General features: G+C 40.5%; 1 protein-coding gene across 2 annotated transcripts in view; it reads left to right on the plus strand.

Annotated features, from left to right (window-relative positions):
- The window catches only part of POLR3B (RNA polymerase III subunit B), a 115,095-nt gene that overhangs the window by 73,436 nt on the left and 19,672 nt on the right, over positions 1-21,987 (plus strand). The window contains exons 20-24 of one of the 2 annotated variants that reach the window (XM_029205894.1): positions 1,399-1,608; positions 3,979-4,137; positions 5,646-5,763; positions 7,268-7,410; positions 13,505-13,736. In XM_029205894.1, coding sequence (XP_029061727.1) covers positions 1,399-1,608; positions 3,979-4,137; positions 5,646-5,763; positions 7,268-7,410; positions 13,505-13,575 — 701 coding nt within the window. In that variant the 3' untranslated portion in view covers positions 13,576-13,736. Of the gene's footprint in view, positions 1-1,398; positions 1,609-3,978; positions 4,138-5,645; positions 5,764-7,267; positions 7,411-13,504; positions 13,737-21,987 lie in introns of those variants that run through there. The other variant, XM_029205893.1, reaches the window with a different exon arrangement.

Genomic DNA, 21,987 nt, shown 5'->3' on the forward strand with positions numbered 1-21,987 from the left:
TTGGCAATTTATAGTGTAAACTTGACAAAAATTTGATGAGGTTCAGTTTAGCTGTTGTTTTTCAGCTGACGCTTGATACATTTTCTAGAGATTTAAGCACAAATATGTATTCTCATAATTTCATTTACTTGACATTTATTGGGCATCAGTAGTGAACCCAGCACTGTACCAGGTGCTCGTTTCTTTAGAGCCCTACAGATTTCATTATTTCTTTCAATAGTAATCGTCAAGGAGTATTGTACCATACCATTTTTGCTGCCTGAATAGGTTATTTTCATCCCTGAATTGAAATCACCATTGATTTAATGACCATAAGAGAAAAAGGTAAAGAAAATAAATACTGGGTTTTGGTATCTGCTCACATTAAAGCTTAACTCCATTAAATGGCACGTTAACGTCTTGGGGTGGGTGAGGGTTGTAGATGCGTCACTCAGGGCAGGAAAGAAGAGATACCTGGGAGAAGCCCACACTCAAGCTCAACAGTAGGACAAACATGAGTTTCCTGGTTTTTAAGGTCTCTGAGTAGGAGTGATTGTGTGTTCACAAGCCCAGGAGACTGAAAGCCTTTTTTCAGGCAGGTCTTTGACCCCTAATGCACCCCAATGGAGAAAAAGGAGAAGGGTAGGTAACATTCTGGTTTCACTTTCAGATGACAGTGATACCCCTCCAAGGTCCAATCAGGTGGAAAGGCTGATTGCTAAGGAGAGAAAAGCCTATCCCTGATTGGACACGGCCCTGGATTCCCTAGGGGAAGGGACCCTGCCTTTCCCCATTTTATCTCCAATGCTGGGCACAGAGTAGGTGTTTATTAACTGCTTAATAAATGAATAGTCAAGCAAATAGATAAGTCTACTCTTCTCTGCTTTCACTCTCCTCTTCATCCTGTTCCCTCCCTTTTTTCCTGCTTTCTTTTCATTTAGAACATTTGTAATTGTTGATTTCTTTTGATGAAATGTATCTGTTTGTCCTACTGTATAAGCTTTTTGCCTCTCAGCACTGGGGGGTGTTCTCCAGTTGCAACTGGAAATGTGCCTGGAACATAGTAGAACCAAATACAGAATTGTTGACTTACATGTGAAATTAACCAACATGTGAGATTAACCAGTGGAGACTAAAACTCTTCAAATGGGATCAATTTTATAAATCCAAAAAGTTGAAATTATTTAGATTAGTACACCTTGAATGTGATTTTTCTTCTTTGCAGGATTTTTAACATAACTGAGAAAAACTGTTTTTAAAAGTTGTTAATCACTATGAGAGTATTGCTCTTTAAATATTTGACCTGAAGATTTTCTTCATCTAATTAGTAAAATTAATGTGTTTATCTCTGTATTCATTGGTACCTAATTATTTGATATAATAGAAAGTTGCATTTCATTTTCTCCAATATCAATGAAGGTACCATTGGATACAACCAGCGGAACAGAATTGATACTCTCATGTATCTCCTGGCATATCCACAAAAACCCATGGTTAAAACAAAGACTATTGAGTTGATAGAATTTGAGAAACTGCCCGCTGGACAGAATGCGACAGTTGCTGTGATGAGTTATAGTGGCTATGATATAGAAGATGCTCTTGTTTTAAACAAGGCTTCCTTGGACAGAGGTAAGTGAATTTTCAAAGCTCTAACACCAAAGGTGCTTTGTGCAGATTTAGATACAGACATGATCAATATGAAAGTCACTTGATGTCAAAATGGTAATGTCAGTTTCAAGTGATTTGAATTTTATAATATACAGACAGGAGGTGGTGATGTCTTGGTGTTAACATTTTTTAAATGAATATTATATAGCGGTATTAGTTAAATATTAATAAGGAATCTTTTTTTTCCTTTATTTTAATTTATTGCTGACTTGAGACAATTCAACGGAAAATGTGTAAGAACTTGTTTATTTCCTAGCAGGAATTACAATAAGTGAAATATGTTTTTTGAAAATAGTTATATATTCAACAACAAACCTGTTTGAGGGGCCAGTAGCAATATTTGTATGTAAAAGGCTATTTTTTTAAGTGTATATCTCAACCCTATAATGCTGTACCTTTTTGTTAGCAAAATGATAAAAGTACACATACACAAACCCTGGTTCATTGTTTTTACGTTTTTCTTCCCTGGTTTTGACAGTTTACTTTTGCAGGTCCCCACTTGGTGGTTTGTTAGCCATCACCTGATCCTCGGTCTGACTTCTGTCTTCATCACCTGTCTCTCTCCTTCCTCCCTGCGTACCCACTCTGCCTTCCCCTTCACTCTTCCTAGTTGCTAGGCAGCCATAATAGTACTCCTAGACATGTGTCTTTGGCATTAATGTTGGCTGCACTTAATTTATGCCTCTTTTTTTCCTCCAAATGACAACAGCCATGCTTCAAAACTAGGTGTTTTCCTTTCTGATTAACTGGTTACATTTATGCGGAAATCTGAAGACTTTGTGACATCTGTCAGAAACTCCACAACACAATTTAATGATCTGAGTTTACTGTCCTCTTGCTTTTAAGCTCCCACCTGTAAATAAAATGTCCATTTACACTTAGAAGAAAACGCTTCTGATTTCATGCAGTTCATATTCACACAGCACTCCAGCACGTTGTACTTAATGGCCGTTGTACAAAATTTCAAGATCATGTAATGTTTCCAAAGCAGCTGGCTCTCTGAGCCGAGTTTATTATGGCCATACACAATTTACCAGGAGCCATAATGACGAAGACCTTTCTCGAAGACACACAAATATCTTCATCTACTGTCCAGTTGTAGAAATGTGTTGTTACATCGGATGGTCACCTTCATATTTAAAAAATTACATTAGAGCACTGAGATTTTATTTAGAAATCCACTCTTCGCTGATTGATTTTCTGACTCACATTCTTAGATTTCTTGAAAGAGTTCTGCTTTTGGTGGAGAATCATAAGCAGAGGATTTTACAGCCATGCATTTATTTCTTCAGTAATAGCTGGCATTTAATCTGGAGACTTTTTCCTGGTTAAGTGAACTCTGACATGGCTCAGTATATCCTCAGGAGACTAGAGGGAGAATCCAGTTTAAAATAACTGCTTGACCAAAGGGGAAAAAAGAAATACAGCCATAGCATGTTAGGAAATGTTATTTAGTGCAGGATTGGCAGCTCTTTTGAACAACTGATGAATCTTTTTGTGGGATTCAGTGGTTGAGTTTTTTGTTCCATCTAAAGGTTTTCTTCTGTTCATTTTGCTTACTTTTCTTAATGTTTAGATTGTTAATTGGTCCCAGAACTTTTCCCTCATCCACTCGATAAATGTGGTCTAAAAATGTAATCAAAGTAAACTCTAATCTTCAGGGCAGCGGTGAACTGTCTCTCCCATAAAAATTATTTGATCGATCCTTTTTATTCTCTCTCCTCTGGAGAAAAATTAATGTTTTTGTTTGCTTGTTTGGGACTTCCTCTAAATGCCGAAATCAGCAAAAGGAAAACCTTCCAGAGAAGGTTAGCAGAAGTTATGAACCAAAATGATGTATGAGAAGAATGCTGGCTGATCAGTGAACTCGGTCTGTCTCAACTCAGCCACCACCTTGCTGGGTGACCTTGGCCACTTAATTTCTCTGCTACTCACTCGTAGCACCTGTAGTACAGAGGGGTTAAGCCAGGTGATCTCTAAGGCCCTTTCCAGTTTTCATGTGCTATGGCTCTGTGCTCTCAAAGAATCCCAGTGACATTCTTAGGTTTCTCTCACTTTCCTCCAACCTGACAAGGTATATTCCATGCTGGAAAATGGTTGTAGAGATTCTAGTGTTAATATGGTTAGTAGAGATCCTGAGCCAGTTCTTCAAGTTATCAGATTGTTATATGGTTTGGCCAGTCTCAGATTATCTAAATGTAGAGCAGTTTGGGGGTGTTTTTTTGGCGGGGAAGGGAGGTAGAGTGTGGTGGGTTGTTGAATAACACAAATCTTGACCTCTCATAGTTTCATATTACTTGTGGCTCTGAACCCATTTTGGTTTCATTTTAGGCTTTGGGCGTTGCCTTGTATATAAAAATGCTAAATGTACTTTGAAACGATATACCAATCAGACTTTTGATAAAGTGATGGGGCCGATGTTGGATGCTGCTACAAGGAAACCCATCTGGCGACATGAAATTTTAGATGCAGATGGTATTTGTTCTCCAGGTAAAAGCCTTTAAAAATTTTTTTAATGTATACATTTTTAAATTATGAAAGTTATTCAACAGTATTTCTAAATGTTTGGTATACAGGGCAGAAAAAAATAGCAACCTGTAAAACCCTCTCCTAACTCAACCAGTGTGGTCACTTTTGATGAATTTCCTTCCAGTGTGTTTTTCTGTGCATACGTTTTTACATAACAGCAATCTATTCTAGTTATACTTCTCTACTTATTATTTTGAATAAAGCCACTTTAAGGAAATATTTAGAATAAGGTCGTGTCCCTGCATCTACACCAGTATTTCATCATTTGTGCATTTAGCTTACAGACTGACTTCAGAATCCTCTTTCACTAAAAATTGTGACTCTGTTGTACTTATAAACCTGTGATGAATTTTGTTGATACAACCCACAGCCCCTGCCCCGATGAGTCTTGTAGGCTAGTGTGGGAGACTAACGTTGATCAAAGGATCGCACACAAACATAGGTCAAATTACAACCAGGTTAAGGAATCATATAAGGAGCTATGGGGCAATTTTATGGCAAGAGTATTTGACCTAGTCAGGAAGGTCGAGGTAGCCTTCCCCGGGGAGGTGACCAGCAGCTGCAGGATAAGTGGAGTTAACCGGTGAAGCGGAAGGGGGGGATGTCTAGGCGTGGGAAGGGCTTGTGCAGGTATCCTGCAGCTCGCTCACTAAAGGACCCAGAGGAAGGCCAGTGTGCCTATGGGGATGGGGGGGAGGGGCAGGGCGCAGTGTGGAGAAGAAAGTAGAAGGGAGCAAAGATAGAGGGGGCCAAATGAGAGCTCTTGAGGCTGCTAGGCGACAGGAGCCGCGGGGAGGTGGGGAGAAGGGCGGCTGGGTTGGAAAGGTGGCTAGGAGAGGAAGTCCACACAGCCCTGCCCACGGATGCTGCCCAGGGGGTGAGTGCTGGGCGGTGATGCTGCATCCGCCGTGGTGCCCCGAGCCACGTGGTACATGGCTTCCCCTCCCTCTTGCTGCCTTTGTACTCTTAAACCTGGGTGCTGTGGCAGGGAAAATAAGCGCAGTGACAGTAGTGTAGTAGTTGGTCTTTGAGCTTACCATGAACAGGTACCAAGCAAAGGTGAGAATAGCAGGAAAATCAAAGAAATATTTGTATTTTCTCATTGTCCAGGTTAGGTTGGTGGTGACTTATTACTGGTTGAAATAACTAGTAAGTGGCCCAAACCTGTTCTAACACTCGAGGTATTTTAAATTGCTACCTATTGACCTGAATTTTCTCGCATTAATATGGTCTCCTAAATGAGTTTCTTAATTTTATACACAGTGTGATCTTAATCTATGGGTTTTTCAAATGGGCTTGCAAAATTACAGACAAGCCCTGTTGAACTCTAGTTCCCACTGTGTGGACTCTTTTTTCTTCCATGTCTGGATTTCATGCACCAAGTCTAACCACATGGTTTTATGCACCAATAATCTTTGCGTTCCACACAGATGATAGTGATTTGTCTAACACCCTTCTCTCTTTCTTAGGTGAGAAAGTAGAAAACAAGCAAGTGCTTGTAAATAAGTCCATGCCCACAGTGACTCAGATTCCCTTGGAAGGAAGTAATGTGCCCCAGCAGCCGCAGTACAAAGATGTGCCCATCACGTATGTATTGGAAATACATTGAAAGGTTTTTAAAAAGAAGGAATAGAGGAAATTGGAAGTTAGCTCCTTTTGGCTGGTGACTCCCAGATAGACATCTGCCCAGTTTCAGCTCCATACCAGCACCTGGACAGCAGGGGCCCCAGACCCAGATCCAAACCATCTTTCTCCCCTCGCCTACCCCAGCCTCAGACATGCTCCTTCTGGGTCCCTCCCTTGGTGAGTGGCACTGCCATCCTGACTCCTTTCCATTACAAACCTTAATTTGGTAAATCCTGTAAGTTCTCTCTCCTTAGCAGTTCTCTAATCCACCGATGACAGCTGTAGCTGTCTGAGTTTGGCCCTCCTCTCCTGCCGGACTCGTAGTTATTGGTGACCACTTATCCGCCTCCAGTCTTGTACCTCCCCACATCTCTCAGGCTCTCTCTGTTACTGCCAGAGTAATTTTTTCCCCTAAATTACTCATCTCTTCATGTTACTCTATTGAGCAACTAGAATAAAACTTGAGTAGATTGAGTAAAACTCTCAGTGACAGTGTTGCCTGTAGGATAAAGGCCAAATGAAATAGTAATACATACACGACTGTCCATGACCCTTGGCATACGTCTCTAGCCTTACCCTTTTGCACATTGGCCCCCATATTTCTAGTAAATTGTCTCTTATTCTCCAAATGTTCCATCTGACTTCAGTGCATTTACTCATGCTGCTCCCTCTGCCTGGAATTTCGTTCCCCCTGGTCAGGACTCAGCTGTAGGGTCCCCTCCTCTGGGAAGCAGCCCTTGATAGCCTGCCCCTCCCTGCTACCACTGTCATCCCCAGCCCCTGGTAGGACTGACTGTCATCTCCCTTGGGCCTTTCCTCTTCCCCATACCACTGATAACCTTCTTGCACTTACCTTTCTCTCTTCCTTTATTGGTTGTGTGTTTCTTTGGGGCAGGAACCATGTCTACTTAATCTTTGTATGTCCAGAGCCTACAAGGATCTGACACAGAGTAGACTCTGAATAATGGTATGAAAAACAGATAAGAGCTGAAGTGTGTGAAAACATTCACGATGGGAGAGCTGAGTAGATAAAAGTAATATTTAAAAAGTGGTTAATAATTTGGAGTTGAGTAACAGGTTCCAGCTCAAATCCCAGGTCTGCTTTGTATGAGGCATGTGTCCTGGACAAGTGCTTATTAACCTCTCTTAGCATCGGTTTTCCTATAAGTTTTCCTTATTCCTTATTTCCTGTAAAGGAATAACAACGTGTGAATAGTATGTGTGGTGAAGATTAAACTGCATTATGCCTGCCTCATAATAAATGTTAGCCATTTTAAACTAGGACTGTACAAGGGAAATTGTCACATTTGAATTTGTTATTGAAAAATGAAAGTCATTTTTTCAGAGCCCAAAATGGGAATGTCAAAATATTCTGTGATAGGTATTACATAAAATATAGCCAGGGTGATAGGTTCACAAAGGGCAGTTTGAAAACTCTGCTTTAGTGACTTCCTCTTAATATTAGCTACAAAGGGGCAACGGATTCATATATTGAAAAAGTGATGATATCTTCGAATGCCGAAGATGCTTTTCTGATCAAAATGCTGCTGAGACAGACAAGGCGTCCAGAAATTGGAGACAAATTCAGCAGTCGTCATGGGCAAAAAGGTAAGTTGTTTCATTTCTCAACTTTTTTATATAACTATAGTAAAGTATTTATTAACCACTTTCTATAAGAACTACTTTATAACTCTGCTCATTAGAAGAATTTAGTATGTTTGAAAAATTATTACTGTGTTATCAGAAGTATTCTCGTTTTATTTCTCAGATTAACCTGTTTATATTTTAATGGCATTTAAAAATATACCATAGTTTTGCTTCTCTATGCTATTTATTTCATTCTACAACTGCTTGGGCCAAAATTATAATTATAAACACATTCTAGATGATGTACCTACTAAAGTACAAGTGGCTGTTCAGAAATAAATACTAATGCCTATTTTTTATGAAAGGTATATATTTCAAATACTGTATGTTCTGTTGGGGCATAGTATCATAGGATGCCAGCACCACAAGACACCTTCATCTGCCCCTTTATTTAACAAATGAGGAAGTTCACACTCCGCTTGGTAAGCAGCCAGTCAAGGCTGCGCAGCTGGTCACTGAGCTGGTGTTAGGACCCTGATCTCCCGCCTCCAGTGCAATGCTGTGTCCACCGCATAGTGATCCTTCTCCTACACGCTGCTTCTCCAGCTCATCCCACTGGCGAGCCTCACTCTTTCCGTTGGTGGTTAATGCTGGGTTTTCATTCATTTTTTGTTTTGTTTTGTTTTTTTATCTTCAAGAAATGTGTGCACTGTGTCACTATTGATTAACTCATTATCAGTAAGGTCTCTTTTAGTCAATATATACCTAGTATTTAAGTTTGTCCTGGGTTTGAATTTTTTCTCTGTCTGCCACTTACTAGTTTTAAGAACAGCAACAGCAGCTAACACTTTTGTAGCACTAACTGTGTGTGTGGCAGTGTCTCCAGCACATTACATTTCCTAACTCATTTGTTTTTTACACAATCCCAGGAGGTAGGTGCTGTTATGATCTGCATTCTATAGATGAGGAAGCAGAGGCACAGAAAGGTTAGCCGCTTGCCCAAGGTCCCCAGCTGGTGGCAGAACTCGTTTCTAAACCCTAGCAGCCTGGCTTCAGAGTCCATGCTCTTAACTAACTACTATGCTGTCCTGACTGTTAAGCGGTTAGGATTGTGCCTGACACATAGTAAGTGCTCAAAAAGTGAGAGCAATGATCATTAATATTGGCTGTTATTCATTCACTCTTCAACTTTGAACCTCACCTTTGCTTATAAATTGCTGGTATGGTATCTTCCTGTTTTTAATTGATTGGTTTGAGGATAATTATACATTGTATTCTTGATGATTTCGACTGTTTATTTGCCAAGCAAGTATGTCAAATATTACAATTTGTTTGGTCAAATGAATCTAGCCTTAGTTGTCATTCCATCAATGAAACCGTTTCAGACTAAGATACTATTTCATCAGAAGCGTTTGTTAGTTCAGTTAACAGACACAAGATTATTTCAGCCTATCAATATTTTATAAGAAAGAATTGCTTCCATCTATAAATGTGAATTTGACACCTCTACTTCATACAGTTTCCTGAGATGCTAATTCTTAACTTTTGAGTGTTTTTAAACATATCTTGAGGTTCTCGTATTTTCCACTGCTTACTAGTGAAAGTCAAATTCTCTATATTGAGACTGTTTCTCCTTCTCTCTTGGTCTTGACAATTTCTGAGATACACTCCTGAGTCTTTCTGGGGTAGCCGTGGCCTTGTTAACAGCCTCTATTTTACTTGACCTATTACCTAGACAAGAGCAAAGCTTGATACTTCCCTTGTAAAATGTTGGCACTGGAAGCTTTACAAGAATGCACACCATAAGAGGACATCTCCACTCTGAATCAGTTTGCAAACTTGAAGCCCAAATCCCTGTGCATTACTCCATCAGAGTATTGTGTAAAGAGTTGAAGGCTGGAGTACATTTCAGTGATTATCCACTGTGTTCTCACTCCACTAAACTTCTTGAGGACAGGGACCGTGTCTTTATATTCTCATAAGAGCCTTTCACGTAGTAGATACTTAGTAGGTAGTTGCTAACGGTTAAATATATGAATGAATTGAAGGTAGGGGGAAAGTGAAAAGGAACAGATTCCCCACTCTTGTTGGATTGATTTTACCCAGGTTTTAATCTGTATATTATATATAAGTGTATATATGTTACAGTATAATCAACGTGCTACTTTTGAAAATGAAAACCACACTTGATCAGTAAGTTCCTATGAATGCAGACCACTAGGTAAAATGTCAACAAGTCTTTGTGCTGTTGCATTTTTGCAAACAATTATGGATAATGTTCATTGACAGAAGTGGTTTCCAACTTGCAGTGATCTGAAACGTAGCAGATTTTAAAGGTCTGTTCACTCTTAGGGGGCTTTGACTAGTACATCACTATATGAAACTGAAAAAAGTCCTCCTGGGTCTCGATGACCTTTCACTTGTAGTGAGGAGTTTATCTTGCTAGTTTTCCTTTTCCAGATGGCTTTTAATCCAAGGGTAAAACCTTCTGATTAGCCTAGATTCCCTTGATATTCCCTTCTCTTACAGCTTCATTAGATTTATTGAAAAGATTGGGGAAAAAAAAAGCAAACAAACAAAAAAATAGGTAATGTAAACTTTAACAGAGTAATGGGAGGAATAACATAGGACGCTTAACTGAACATAATTTTTATTTCCTTTAAGTATAATTTTTTTTATTAAATAATAAATGCACATGGCTTAAAAAAGTCAAATAGTACAAAAAAGGGTGGCTTGTACTAAAAAAACATAAGTCCTTGCCTTTCCTCCAGTTCTGCTTCCTAGAAGCAATTTCGTCTCATCTTCATCTTTGTATTTCTAAATAATATTCTTAAGCAGCCCTATATTCATTCATCCATTTTAGATGTCACCTGCTGATCTCCCATTGTGACAGGTAGGAGGACCAAGCACTTTGCTACCTCTCTTTCCTGCTCCCAAGCTCCATTCCCTGCATAGATTTATCATAATTTTGAGTTACTTAATTATTTAGATTGTATAATTTGACTACATAAATATTGTTCATTCCCAAACCAAGTAGTTGTTGAGTATATTTCCTTTGCTATGTAACTTTATTTTTTCAGAAGTTAATAATTATCTCATTTAAAATTTTTGCTTTATTTTCTTTATTCTCCTTACCATTCTTCTATACCATCAACAGCCTCTCCGCACAGTCTTCCACGTGATCAGTAGTCTGTTAGGATCATTTTTTCCCCAGATGATTTCTTTTATAGCACTCTGACTCTTCTTCCTCCAAACTGTGGTGGTTATATACTCTGAGCCAGACCTTCCCAGCCAACGTTTTAAGAATCGTAATAGGTGGACTGAGAGATTAATCCTTGTAACCCTCAGGAATGCAGAGCAGAGCCTGGGGCAGCCAAGGCCCTGAGCAGCTCATCTTGTGTGCCCTAAAATGTTTTCCAAAAAGGTTGGGAAGCACTCTGTGTTAGTTTGCTAGGACTGCCAAAATAAAATGCCACAGACTGGGTGGCTTACACAATAGAAATTTATTGTCTCTCAGTTCTGGAGGCCAGAAATGTAAGATCAAGGTGTCATCAGGGTTGCTTTCTTTTAAGGGCTCTCTCCTTGGCTTGTAGATGGATGGCTGTCTTCTTCTGTGTCTTCACATCATCTTCCCTCTGTACATGTCTGTATCCACATTTCCCCTTTTTATAAGGACATTAGTCATCCTGGATTAGGGCCCACCCTAATGACCTCATTTTAACCTGATTGCCTCTTTAAAGACCCTGTCTCCCAATAGGGTCACGTTCTGAGGTACTCCAGGAGTTAGGACTCCAACATATGAATTTTCGGGCACACAGTCCACAGCACACTCTAAGTCTGCTGAATGGTAGTCATTTATGAAATTCCCATTTGAGCCCCTGTTTCTTGGCTCTTCCCATGTCACTTTTCTCTCCAGCCCACCCCCACCCCCATAGTGGGATAGTCCGTCCGTTACGTTGCCAAGAAAGTGTGCATGGAAAGTAAATTTTTTGAGCTCATGTATGTCTGAACATGCTCTGTCATCATACCTGATGTATACTTTGGTTGAATATAGAATTCTAGATTTTAAAATTCTTCTCCCTAAGGATTTTGATCGCATTGCTACATTATCGTCTGGATTCCATGCTACTTACCTGAATTGTAATGTCATTCTTCCTGATCGTTGTGTGTATGCTCTGTTTCTCTCTGTTTTCCTCCTTCCATCCTTCTCTCTTTCCTCACCCCACCCTGCTCTCTGGAAGCTTTTACTATCTTCTTCTTGTCTTGAATTCTGAAATTCCATAGACCCTTTTTTCATTCCTTGCCCTTGGAAATCAGGCACCCTCTTATTCTGGAAGTTCTAGTTCCTTCAATTCTTGGACATTTTCTTATATTTCTTGTTAGTAATTTCTTCTCCATCATTTTCTCTATGTCCTTTCTGGGTTTCCTTTTAGTTAGATATTGGATCTTCCAGATTGATGCTCTAGTTTTCTTACCTTTTCTCCCCCCACTCTCCATTCTTTTCTCTTATTTTTCTTTCTAGGCGATTTGATCGATTTTATTTTCCAGATTTTTTTTAACCTACCTATTATATTTTTAATTTCTAATTACAATTTTAAATTTAATTTGTACTCCTCCTTTTTACAACAACAGGTATATATGTATATATTTTTAGTTTTTAGCTTTACTTCTTTGGTTGTTTTGTTTTTTGTTTTTCTTCTGTTTCTAATTTTGTCTCCGTTTCTAGAGAGGTTTTTTCCCTCCTATGTGTTTTAGGGTCTGGTTGTTGTGGTTGGAAGCTTTCCTTTAATGTCTGCTGCCTCCTTGAACTTTGAAAGCTCTCTGTCCCAGGGACAGAACTTGTTGCCTGGTGGCTGTCATTGTAGGGTGATCAGGCAGCGAACCATTCAGTTTCTACATAGTAGGATCTTTCTAGCTACTGCCTGAAGGTTGCAGCTGGGAATGAGGGTGGGTGCAGTGCTTAAGGCTATCAGCTGACCTTCTGGAAGCCAGATAGGGGCTGGGGGCTGCAGCCCCTGGTTCAGTGCACAGACTTTCACTTTATTCCTCTGTATCAGGCCAGCCCCTCACCCCACCCTCTGCTGTAATTGCTACCTGGGGATCATGGGTCATTGTGGTTCAGTTTCTCGGGTAAGTTTTGGGATAGAAGGGTAGTTTCTTGGCTGTATGGGGTGGAGAATAGAAACTCGGGTTGTGATGATTTCTTATACAGACATATATTTCTACAGATGTTTATTAAGTATCTCCTAAGTGTCTGGTACTATTCTAGGCCCTGGTGATAAGCAGTAAACAAAACAGACAAAATCCCAGCCCTTGTGGGGCCTACATTCTTGTGGGCAAGAGAGATAATGTTAAGTGCTGAGAAGGAAAAAAAAAAAAAAAAAAGATAGGGGAGCAGAATAGGAAGCATGTGGGGCAGGAGTGGTTAGTCCTGAAGTTTTAGGTAAAGTGGTCGAGGAGCAGCACCTCATTGAAAAGATGATTTTGAGGAAAGCCCTGAGAGCAGTAAGGGAGCAGACCCTCTCAGGTGGACGAGCAGTGGAGGGAAAAGGAAGGTCTGAGGCTGCAGCCAGCCTGGAGTGCTCGAGGCCTGGCCACGAGGCCAGTGTGGCCGGAGCAGAGGGAGTCAGAGGTGAGGCCTTGATGGTCACTCTGTGAACTTCGGCTTTTACTCTGAGGGAGAGGGATGCCCCTGGAGGGGCCTGAGCAGATGAGAAATATGATAGGGCGAGTGAACGAGCAGTGATACCAGTTAAAACGCTGTTTTAAGAGCCCAGGTGGTGAGTGGGAAAAGCCTGGTGGCGGGGGAATTGGTGAGAAGAGATCAGTCCAGACACATTTGTAACGCAGAGCCCACTGGAACTGCTGATGGATGGGGGCCTTTGAGTCGGTCCTGCTGCCCTCAGCCCCACACCTCATCCCCCTTTTGCCAGCGCTTTGTGGCTATTTCCTGAGCCTTCCCGGGAGTGGCAGTGAGGGCTGAGTCAGCTCACCTCCTCGTGCCTCTGCTGCAGGTACTTAGGTTTATTTTTCTCCTTCTTTCAAGTCACTTACTGTTCTTTCCTCTATTCATCAGCTTTCAAAATTCTCTCTTGTCCATTCTTTTTCCTTATAGGTTTATACCTTAATTTTGTCAACTCTCCTGTTTGGAGAAGGAGTTTTGATAAGGAGTTTGAGAAGGAGTAGAGATAAGCATGTGTTTCATCTGCCCTGTTTACCGGAAATCCATACGTCCATTATTCGAGAATTTTCAACACAAGAATACTTAGTGTGCCTGGTTGTTTTCTCTGCAGTTTATAGAACTGAAGTTAAAATTATTTTAATAAAAGGTGAGGAGGGTTTTTAGAGCACCAACCTTTTGTCTGCTGACCAGAGCCTTGCCTCCAAGGTACCTTGTTTTGGTTTTTTTTTTTTTTTTTTTTTTTGGTTGTTCTAATCATTTCTAAGATTTAAAACTAAGTTAAAAATGTTTAAAGTTCACACACTCAGAATTATGACATAAATGCTAACAATTATCAGAAGAGTATTAACCACATTTTGTCAACTCTTAATTATCTGAGAATAGCTTATCTTTTCCCTGGATTGTTATTGTAACTAAGGTCTACCATTTTGATCCTTTCCTTGAATGTCACCCATCTGAAGTCAGAGGCATGACAGTAGCAGAAGCCTATTTTTTCAAGTTCTTTTCATTTATATATAAATTGTAAAGATTCAAAACTAGCAGTGGTTTTAAAATATTTGTATATGTTGTTGTTAAATATCAGAATACCTTGTTTGCTAACTTTAAGTATATTTTACATTTATCGAGGATAGGAAACATGCCCTACTAATTTATTTAACCCCCCCCCAAGCCCCCATCACAGCACTTTGCATATTATATGGTATTCACTCAATGTGTCTGTGGAATAATTAAATATCTTAAATGTACAGGTATAACAAGACAAAATCTTCCCTCCCCAAATTAGTATAACTTATTCTTCCTAGTAAATATCAGAAATGGAATGTCTCATCTTTATCCAGACTGGTACTAGGGCTTTCATCACCCTAGATTCATAGCTCCCCAGTCCAACTGGCCAACTGGCCATACAAGCCCACTGAAGCTTTTCCAACCAAAATAGCTAAATGCATATGCCACCCATATGTGCACCCTGGGCTTCAGTGAGAATCTGCCTTGACAGCCCAAAGAAATCTATTTGGTCATATTTAAGTCACTGCCATGGGCTCAAAACCGCGTTGGGCTCTCTAGGAGGTAGAAAGGAAACTCGACCCTTGGCTAATGCCCCTAAGGAGTTGGCAAAAAGATGAATACAAAGGATTACATATAGTTAAATAGTAAACTATATGGTGAAGACCATTCATGAGAGAGAAGTTGAGAGCTTATTGTAGATAGGGACAAAATCTCAGAGTTTAAAAAGACCTTTTAGAAGTCTAGTCCAAATCCATCTTCCCCAGTATAAGAATTTCTTTTAGATTATTTTTGGCAGATGGTTTTCCACTTTGCACATGAGCTGTGGAGGGGGGCCCTTGCTGCTTTCTGAGGCAGCCGTTCTGTGGTGGCACCGTTCCGATGGTTATATTGAGCCTGAGTGCGCTTTCCTGTAATGTATACCCGTTAGCCCTGCCCTGCCTTGTGGGCTTACTGAATGGACACATTTCTCCTTTTCTTCATGGCCACCTCTGTTCAGCATTCAAAGAAAGGCTTCAGGTTGAGAAAAAGTATAGCAAAGAGGTAGAGGTCCTGAGCGCTAAGTGAGCAATTTTATCCCTTTGAAATGGAGACGGTTTCCTAGGAGTTGTTACTGGGATTAAACAAAATGATGTGTGTAAAGCAGGGAGCACAGCGCCTGGAGCATCGCCAGCAGTCAGTAAAGGTAACTGCTGGTAGGTCTGTCCCCTGTCTTCTCTTGCAGGCTGGGCAGGAAAGGAAGGCAGGCTGGGTGGGGTCTGGACTTGGAAGGCTGTGATGAAGATTTTTTTTCCTGTGAAAGAAAAAATGGGGAGCAACAGCAAAGAGCAAATCAGTGCAACGTGTTGACCGACAGGAATAAAGAGAGCCAAGGAGAGGAAGGAGGCCACAGTGACTGGTTTTAAGCCTGGAAATGAGGGCACCGATCACAAAGCAACTCTGTGTCTTGTTGAACTTGAGATGATGGAGGATCATCTCAAGTGCTTATATTATTAATTAATTGATCCATTTCTGGAGCTTTCACTATGTACCAGGCACTGTTCTAGATACTGGGAATACAGTGGTAAATACTGACAGGGTCTCTGCTTTCCTGGGGTTTATGTTTTCTTAGGGAGGGAAACAGATGGAAAAGAAGTTAATAAAAACACAAACAATAATTTAAGATAGTGATAAGTGCTGCAGATGAAGGCTGGTGTGAAAGAGTGACTGGTTTGCGGGGAGAGGGGGTGTACTGTGGATTGATGGTCAGGGATGGCCTCTTGCACAAAGTGACATTTGAGCTGAGACCTGGAGGACGAACAGGAGCCAGAGAAGCAAGGGTCTGGGAGAGTGAAGTTCAACAGCCCCGAGGTATCAGTGAGCTTGGCATAGTCAGGGAACAGACATAAGGCCAGTCTGGCCAGGCATGTGCCTGAGGAGGAACATGGTTTGAGACAGTGAGAGAAAAAGGATGAGGCACGTACTACGGGGCCTTGTGGCCAAAGGAAAGGAGTTCGGACTTCATACTAAATATGTTGGGAACCAATAGGCCTGTTGGGTGGTGAGTGTAAGCAAAGGAGGACAAGATCTGATTACTATTTTAAGAAATCACCCTGGATTCCATATGGAGAGCAGACTGGAGGGGAACAGAGAGGGAAGCAGGGAGACTGTGGCAGTGGTCCAGGGAGGAGAGGATGGTGACTTGGACAAGGGCAGTAGCAGTGGAAAAGTGGAGAGAAGTGATGGATTCTGGATATGTTCTGGAATTAGAGCCAGCAGGACCTGCTGATGGCAGAGATGTTGGAGAAGGAAAAGACAGGAACTGAGAGTGAGCTCTGTGGCCTGAGCAACCGGCAGGGCTATGTACCAAGAAGGGGAGGACTGGGGAAGGAATGGTTTCTTTTGGAGTTAGGCAAGGGCAGGGGCTGAGATTTTGGCCCTCAGGTTCGAGATGCCCATTAGACTCCAAGTGAAGAGGTTGAGTAGGCATTTGGGTATAGAGTCGGGAGCTCCAGGGAGAGGTTAGGACTAGAGATAAAATTTGGGAGTCACCTGCATTTATAGTATTTACCTTTTGTGTATTAATAGTTTATAAGCATTTTCATCTATATTCCATCCTTTAACCTTTACAGTTCTAGTTGGTATTGTTATTTCTACTATACAGAATAGGAGATTGAGAGCTGTGAGTAGCTTGCCTGCCTGCTACAGCTTAGTGTTGGCAGAGTCAGGACTCAAATCCAGAGTTTTGATTCCAAGTGCATTGCCCATTCTGTTAATTCCAGTTGAGGTGTTTCTTTTCTCTTTTGATATCCCATTACCACTCTGCCCCCAAGGTTGCCATATTTCCTGAGATTTCCCCTTGGGAAAGACACAACCTTTCCTTGGGACAGAATTCTAACATTTCTTAATATTATATTTAATATTAGTAATTTAAATATTAATTCTAATATTTCCTTAATGAGACACAAAATTCCCTTTCTTCCTGGATAAGCAGCTTCACATAGCACTCCTGCCACCACTCCAGGGGAAGCAGTATCCTCACATACCCTGTTTTAGAAATGTCTGCCAAACCCCCATATTAAGATATACTCCTAACACAGAGCTGTGTTTTCAGGTATTCCTGAAAACCCCCATATTAAGATATACTCCTAACACAGAGCTGTGTTTTAAGGTATTCAGGTATAAGTTCTAAAATCACCTCATTGTAAAACACTGTCCCCACTCCCTTCTTTAATTGGCCCTCTGGTCAGGCTTGGTAGCTTTGGTTAAAATCCCAAATCTATCAAGAATTTGAGCATAAATAAGAGGAAGTAAATTTTTGAGTTCTCCACTTTTCCTATTCTCCTGATTCATCTGGCTAGATGTGATAGAGCCAGAAGAGGAGGGGTACTTGAGGGGCGTGGCTTGGACAGCGCCGGCGGGGAGCTGATTTGGAATATTCACATGCTGCAGGCACAGCTGGCGGCGTCTGTATGGAGCCGTGCAGCAACCCAGCCCTAAGCATGGGACCCAAAGATGAGCTGGGTGAGGCCTGAAAGAGTTGGATGCCAGCAAGTAAAAATGTGAATGAAACGGAGAACAGTCCACAATGTCGGTTATGCTATTGTGGTTGTCATGAAATGAGCTGATGAAAATTTCATGTGTCTCACCGTGACTCCTACAGTGATTTCTTTCAGTTTTGGTCTAGATATACACCAGCATAAGTGCAGTAGTTAGTTGAACTTAGTTTTTACTCTTGAAATATAGAATTGTTTGGAAATTACATATATATATATATGTAACATCTGCAAGCTGACACACGTGTGTTCTCTATGAGAAAATATAAAGATTGTTCTGATGTAGGTCATCTTTATGCCCATCTCTTTTTGCCCCTTCCACTTAGAGCATTGAATTTGTTATTCTCAGTGTTTAGAAAGCGATGTGGCCCTGCAGATGTCCTGATTTTTGTCTTTTGTTAAACGTTTACTTTGACAAAGCTGTTATTAGGAATTCTTTTTGTATATGCATACTACGTAGATGGCATTTCTGTACCTAATGCCTCTTAAAATACCCTTTCTAACAATTAAAGGAGACTTGAAAATTTAGTTTCACGGAACATGAGTGTCTCTCCTGCTCAAGCCTGTTCACTTCAAAGGTGGTAGGATAATTAGTAGCTAAATGAAATAAATGTGAAGAGGAAGCTAAACAGCGGTAGCTATGTGTTCTATGTTACAAAAGCTCAGCAAGAAGATTGAAGAGGCCACAATAAGTGGGTGATCTGGGGCAGGAGAGTCAGTACTAAGTAGCTGGGAATCAGCATCAGTGCTGTGTACTAAGCAAAGCTTGAATGTAATCGATCAGACAGAGAAGCCCCACTGGAGAAGTGAAAGTGTTTGATCAGTAGCTGTTAAAAATGTGACAGACCCAGTAAACAGCATCACTTTCTGTGACCTGGGTAATGGAGGAGGACCAAGCAGAGAGAGCCAAGCGTGGAGGAAGGAGAAAGTATTCTGTAAGGAAGAGGGTGTCACAATTAACATGAAGACTCCTCCAGCCTGAAAAGCAGGTAATATTCATTCACAGCACACTTTTTAGGTAAGGGAATTCCAACATAGTTTTCCAATGAGAAATTCAAAGAATTTTAATGAGGTACATTCGTCCTTTGGGTCTTTGTGAGGTCCGCCGCGCATCTCATCAGTAAATGCGCAGTGAATCAGCTCCCCCTCAAAGGAGCTGGCCTTTGGTCAAGAATCTCGAGAACAGTTCATCCTTTAGTAGTATGCAAAATATTGGAAAAGGTGAGATGATTTAGTAATAACCTGTACACCAAAGTTATGAAATTGTTGTATGTTTGTTTACCAAGGAAGGAAAGTTTAGTTTTGTTTTAAATTCGGGTGGTGGTGGGAAAATATTAGAACCCCAAAGTCTTGATCTCCTTTCCCAAGTGTTCTAGACTTCCACGTACTTCAGAGTGAAGCCATGACTTACATAATAGATGCATAATGATGCTCCACAGGGGAAAAGAGAGCAGAGATGGGTCTGGAATGTTCTTCATGTTTTCTCTTCACATTCTTCCTTGAACAGCTTTATAGATAGAGTTAAAGATAGGAAGACACATTCACATAGAATGCTGATTGGAGTCATGTTTGGAACTAGAATTCTTATTAAAATCAAAATAACTTTTGTAAGCCTCTTGAACTTTGGCATAAGTTCTATATGAAGGGAACTCATCAAAGGCAAACACTTTTATCTTGAGCCTTGCTTTCTATGATGGTTAGTGCGTTTATTAGAAGGGTGAGCAGATTTCCTGCTCAGTTGGGTTTTTTGTTTGTTTGTTTTATTTTTTAATCCTTCAACAAAAATTATCTGTCAGCCTAAGGAATTCCCCAAGTTAAATTTCATTTCATTGCTCAGGAAACCAAATTATTATATTTCCAGATTTCCTCTTACTTTTGCTGCCATTCACAATGAGGGAGGAAAAAGTGGACTCCTTTGATGTAGGGGGAAAAAAGGCAATATATCACTTCTCTGAAAGAACATTTCTCAGTCTCTCATGTGAAAAAGGATTAGCACCTCCAACAAAGGTCCTGTAGATCACAGAATCGGCAGCAATACCAAACAGTATTCCAAAGGAGAGGAAAAACTGTATTTGAGCAAGAGTGTTTGTCCTGGCAAACAGAAGCTTTTTAATAACTGCAAATCTGAGATAACGGTATACACTCCTCAGTATCGCCCCCTAAATCCTCAGACAGCTAGTTTAAGTGGAGTGAAGTCAAACTTTGTTTTAAAATAGAAATATAGTCTTACTAAATGCAGTTTTTTCACAGTATTGGTTCATAAGGATTATGCATTTATGGGTAACATTGTTTGGAAGGTTCGTCTTTGGCCCTCTCTTGTTCAACAAAAGTTTCATTATAAGGTCACTTGCCTCCATTTTGCATTAATAAAAGTTATTCAGCAACCTGTTAAATTAATTTATTAAGATATTAACTGAATGTTTATTAGAAGAAAAAAAAGTCTACCCTGACTTTCCAACACATTGAAGAATCTTTATACAGTAGGTATGAAGAGGCTGTGGGAAGTAAGAAAATATTAATTTGTGTGTGGCAGAAAAGCCAAGAGGAAAGTTTGTTTGTTAAACAAGGCTGGGCAAAAACTTTGCCTTTTCCAGACCTTCACTTGTTATTTCCATTCTCTATATTATGTTCTCTAAAATTGAGAGAATGAAAAGACTCTGATTTAAAGTAATAATAATAACACCTTGTACTCATGTAGCACTTGAGACTGTCTAAAATCCCCTCTGCTAGTCTGCAGCTTCAAAGTCTGGATGTCTTTGCCTCCCTACTTTGCTTGATCCTGCTTGAATGAAAGACTCCAAGTGGGAGGGGAGAAGGGGGCCGATGGAGCTAACAGTGTGAGCCCCAAGATAAGGTATATGATGCCAGACAGTTCTTCAGAGTTTTGTTCCAAAAAGAAGTTCTGGCAACTCTTACTTTAATGTTTGAAATCAAGATTATTTTGTCCACATAGACACCTCGAGAAGGTTTTATTTTAGTTTTTTTAAGAACAAATTTTGGTCTTCGGTAGCTAGCCAGTAACCCTCTGACCTTTCAGTAAATATCCAAGTAAAGCTTTGAAATTAGGGTGTTTAGTGTTTTATGGCCCAGAATAAAAATCTCCAATTCTGTTTCCAAATAGTGTAGCCTCAACACATTTTATTAAGCTCTTGACACATTCAGCCATGTGTATTTTGTAAAGTTCCTATGGTTATTGTTTTACAATAGCTGCTTCCAGAAGCATTGTAAGGGTTTCAATTAATCAGCCCTTTGTGTGCTTCAGACTATGCAAATTTATCACATCAAACCATTCAACTGCTCATGGGAAAGCCGTGTAAAAACTGTATTGTCTTCTAGCGCCTCCTCTCATTTAGAGTGATGTTTTAATAAGAAAGCTAATCAAGTTTTCTTATGCATTATTTATCTGTTAACATGTAAGGAAGAGCCGAATTAAAATTATGTCTACCGGGATATGGCAAGTGATGTGATAGATCTGGAAGCGATTCAACAACAGAACAAAGCTAATATGATTCAACAGTTTTTGTCTCCTCCCCTCCCCCTTGGGATTATTTAAGGTGGTGGTGTGAGAATAAAAGAAGGTTAATTCAATAACTGGAAAGGGGGAAAGGAAGAAAGGAGCAACCACCTGTGTTAGCCTTCACGTTTTGATTTAGAGACTTACATTTCTGAATATGTAAAGGCTTATCGAGATGCGTTTGTTCAAAGTAGAAACATTTCTTATTTAACACGAACAGTCGAACTTGAAAGCATTCCTCCTGCTTCTTCGGCCTTGTTTACCGCCATATTCAGCAGCAGCAAGCTACTCTGCCCTGGAAATCCGCAGCCCAGGTCCTGTGAAGTTCTGACGTCCTTAGGAGACACCATCCTGATCGTGTGAAATGATCTGAACCCAGCGGAGTGAGCTGCTTTTCGGTCTCTTCAGCCAGCTAGTGCAACTGCATCTGCCCCTTCCATTCATTAAGTTGGTCTCCTTTGCGTTGCTAGTTTGCTTCCTGCTGAGAGTAATTAGGTTTCTTATATAATAATAATTCCTTGTATTTAGATGCCGCCGTTCTCTGAGGACCTTAAAGTACCTCTCAGACATTAGCTCATCTGTTCTTCTAACACAGTTGCCTCATGAGATAGGTGCTAATTATTCCCATTCCAAAGACCAAACAGCTAAGGCTCACCAGAAAGTGGTGCTTTATCCCCAAGGTAACAATATCAGTTGAACAGCACAGAGACAAATTAAGGTCACCCAATTCCAGGATGTCCCACCCTACACAGGTCTGAGTGTCCAAGGGGTGATGAGCCCGTTATAGATCGCGTCCCCCCGGCCCCCATTTATGAACCTCATTAATACTGGGCATTAATACAGTGATCACTCCTTCAGCAAAC

This window comes from Monodon monoceros, unplaced genomic scaffold (assembly GCF_005190385.1).
Source record: "Monodon monoceros isolate NGI ecotype Baffin Bay Population unplaced genomic scaffold, NGI_Narwhal_1 Super_Scaffold_6, whole genome shotgun sequence".
Classification (NCBI taxonomy): Eukaryota; Metazoa; Chordata; class Mammalia; order Artiodactyla; family Monodontidae; genus Monodon; species Monodon monoceros.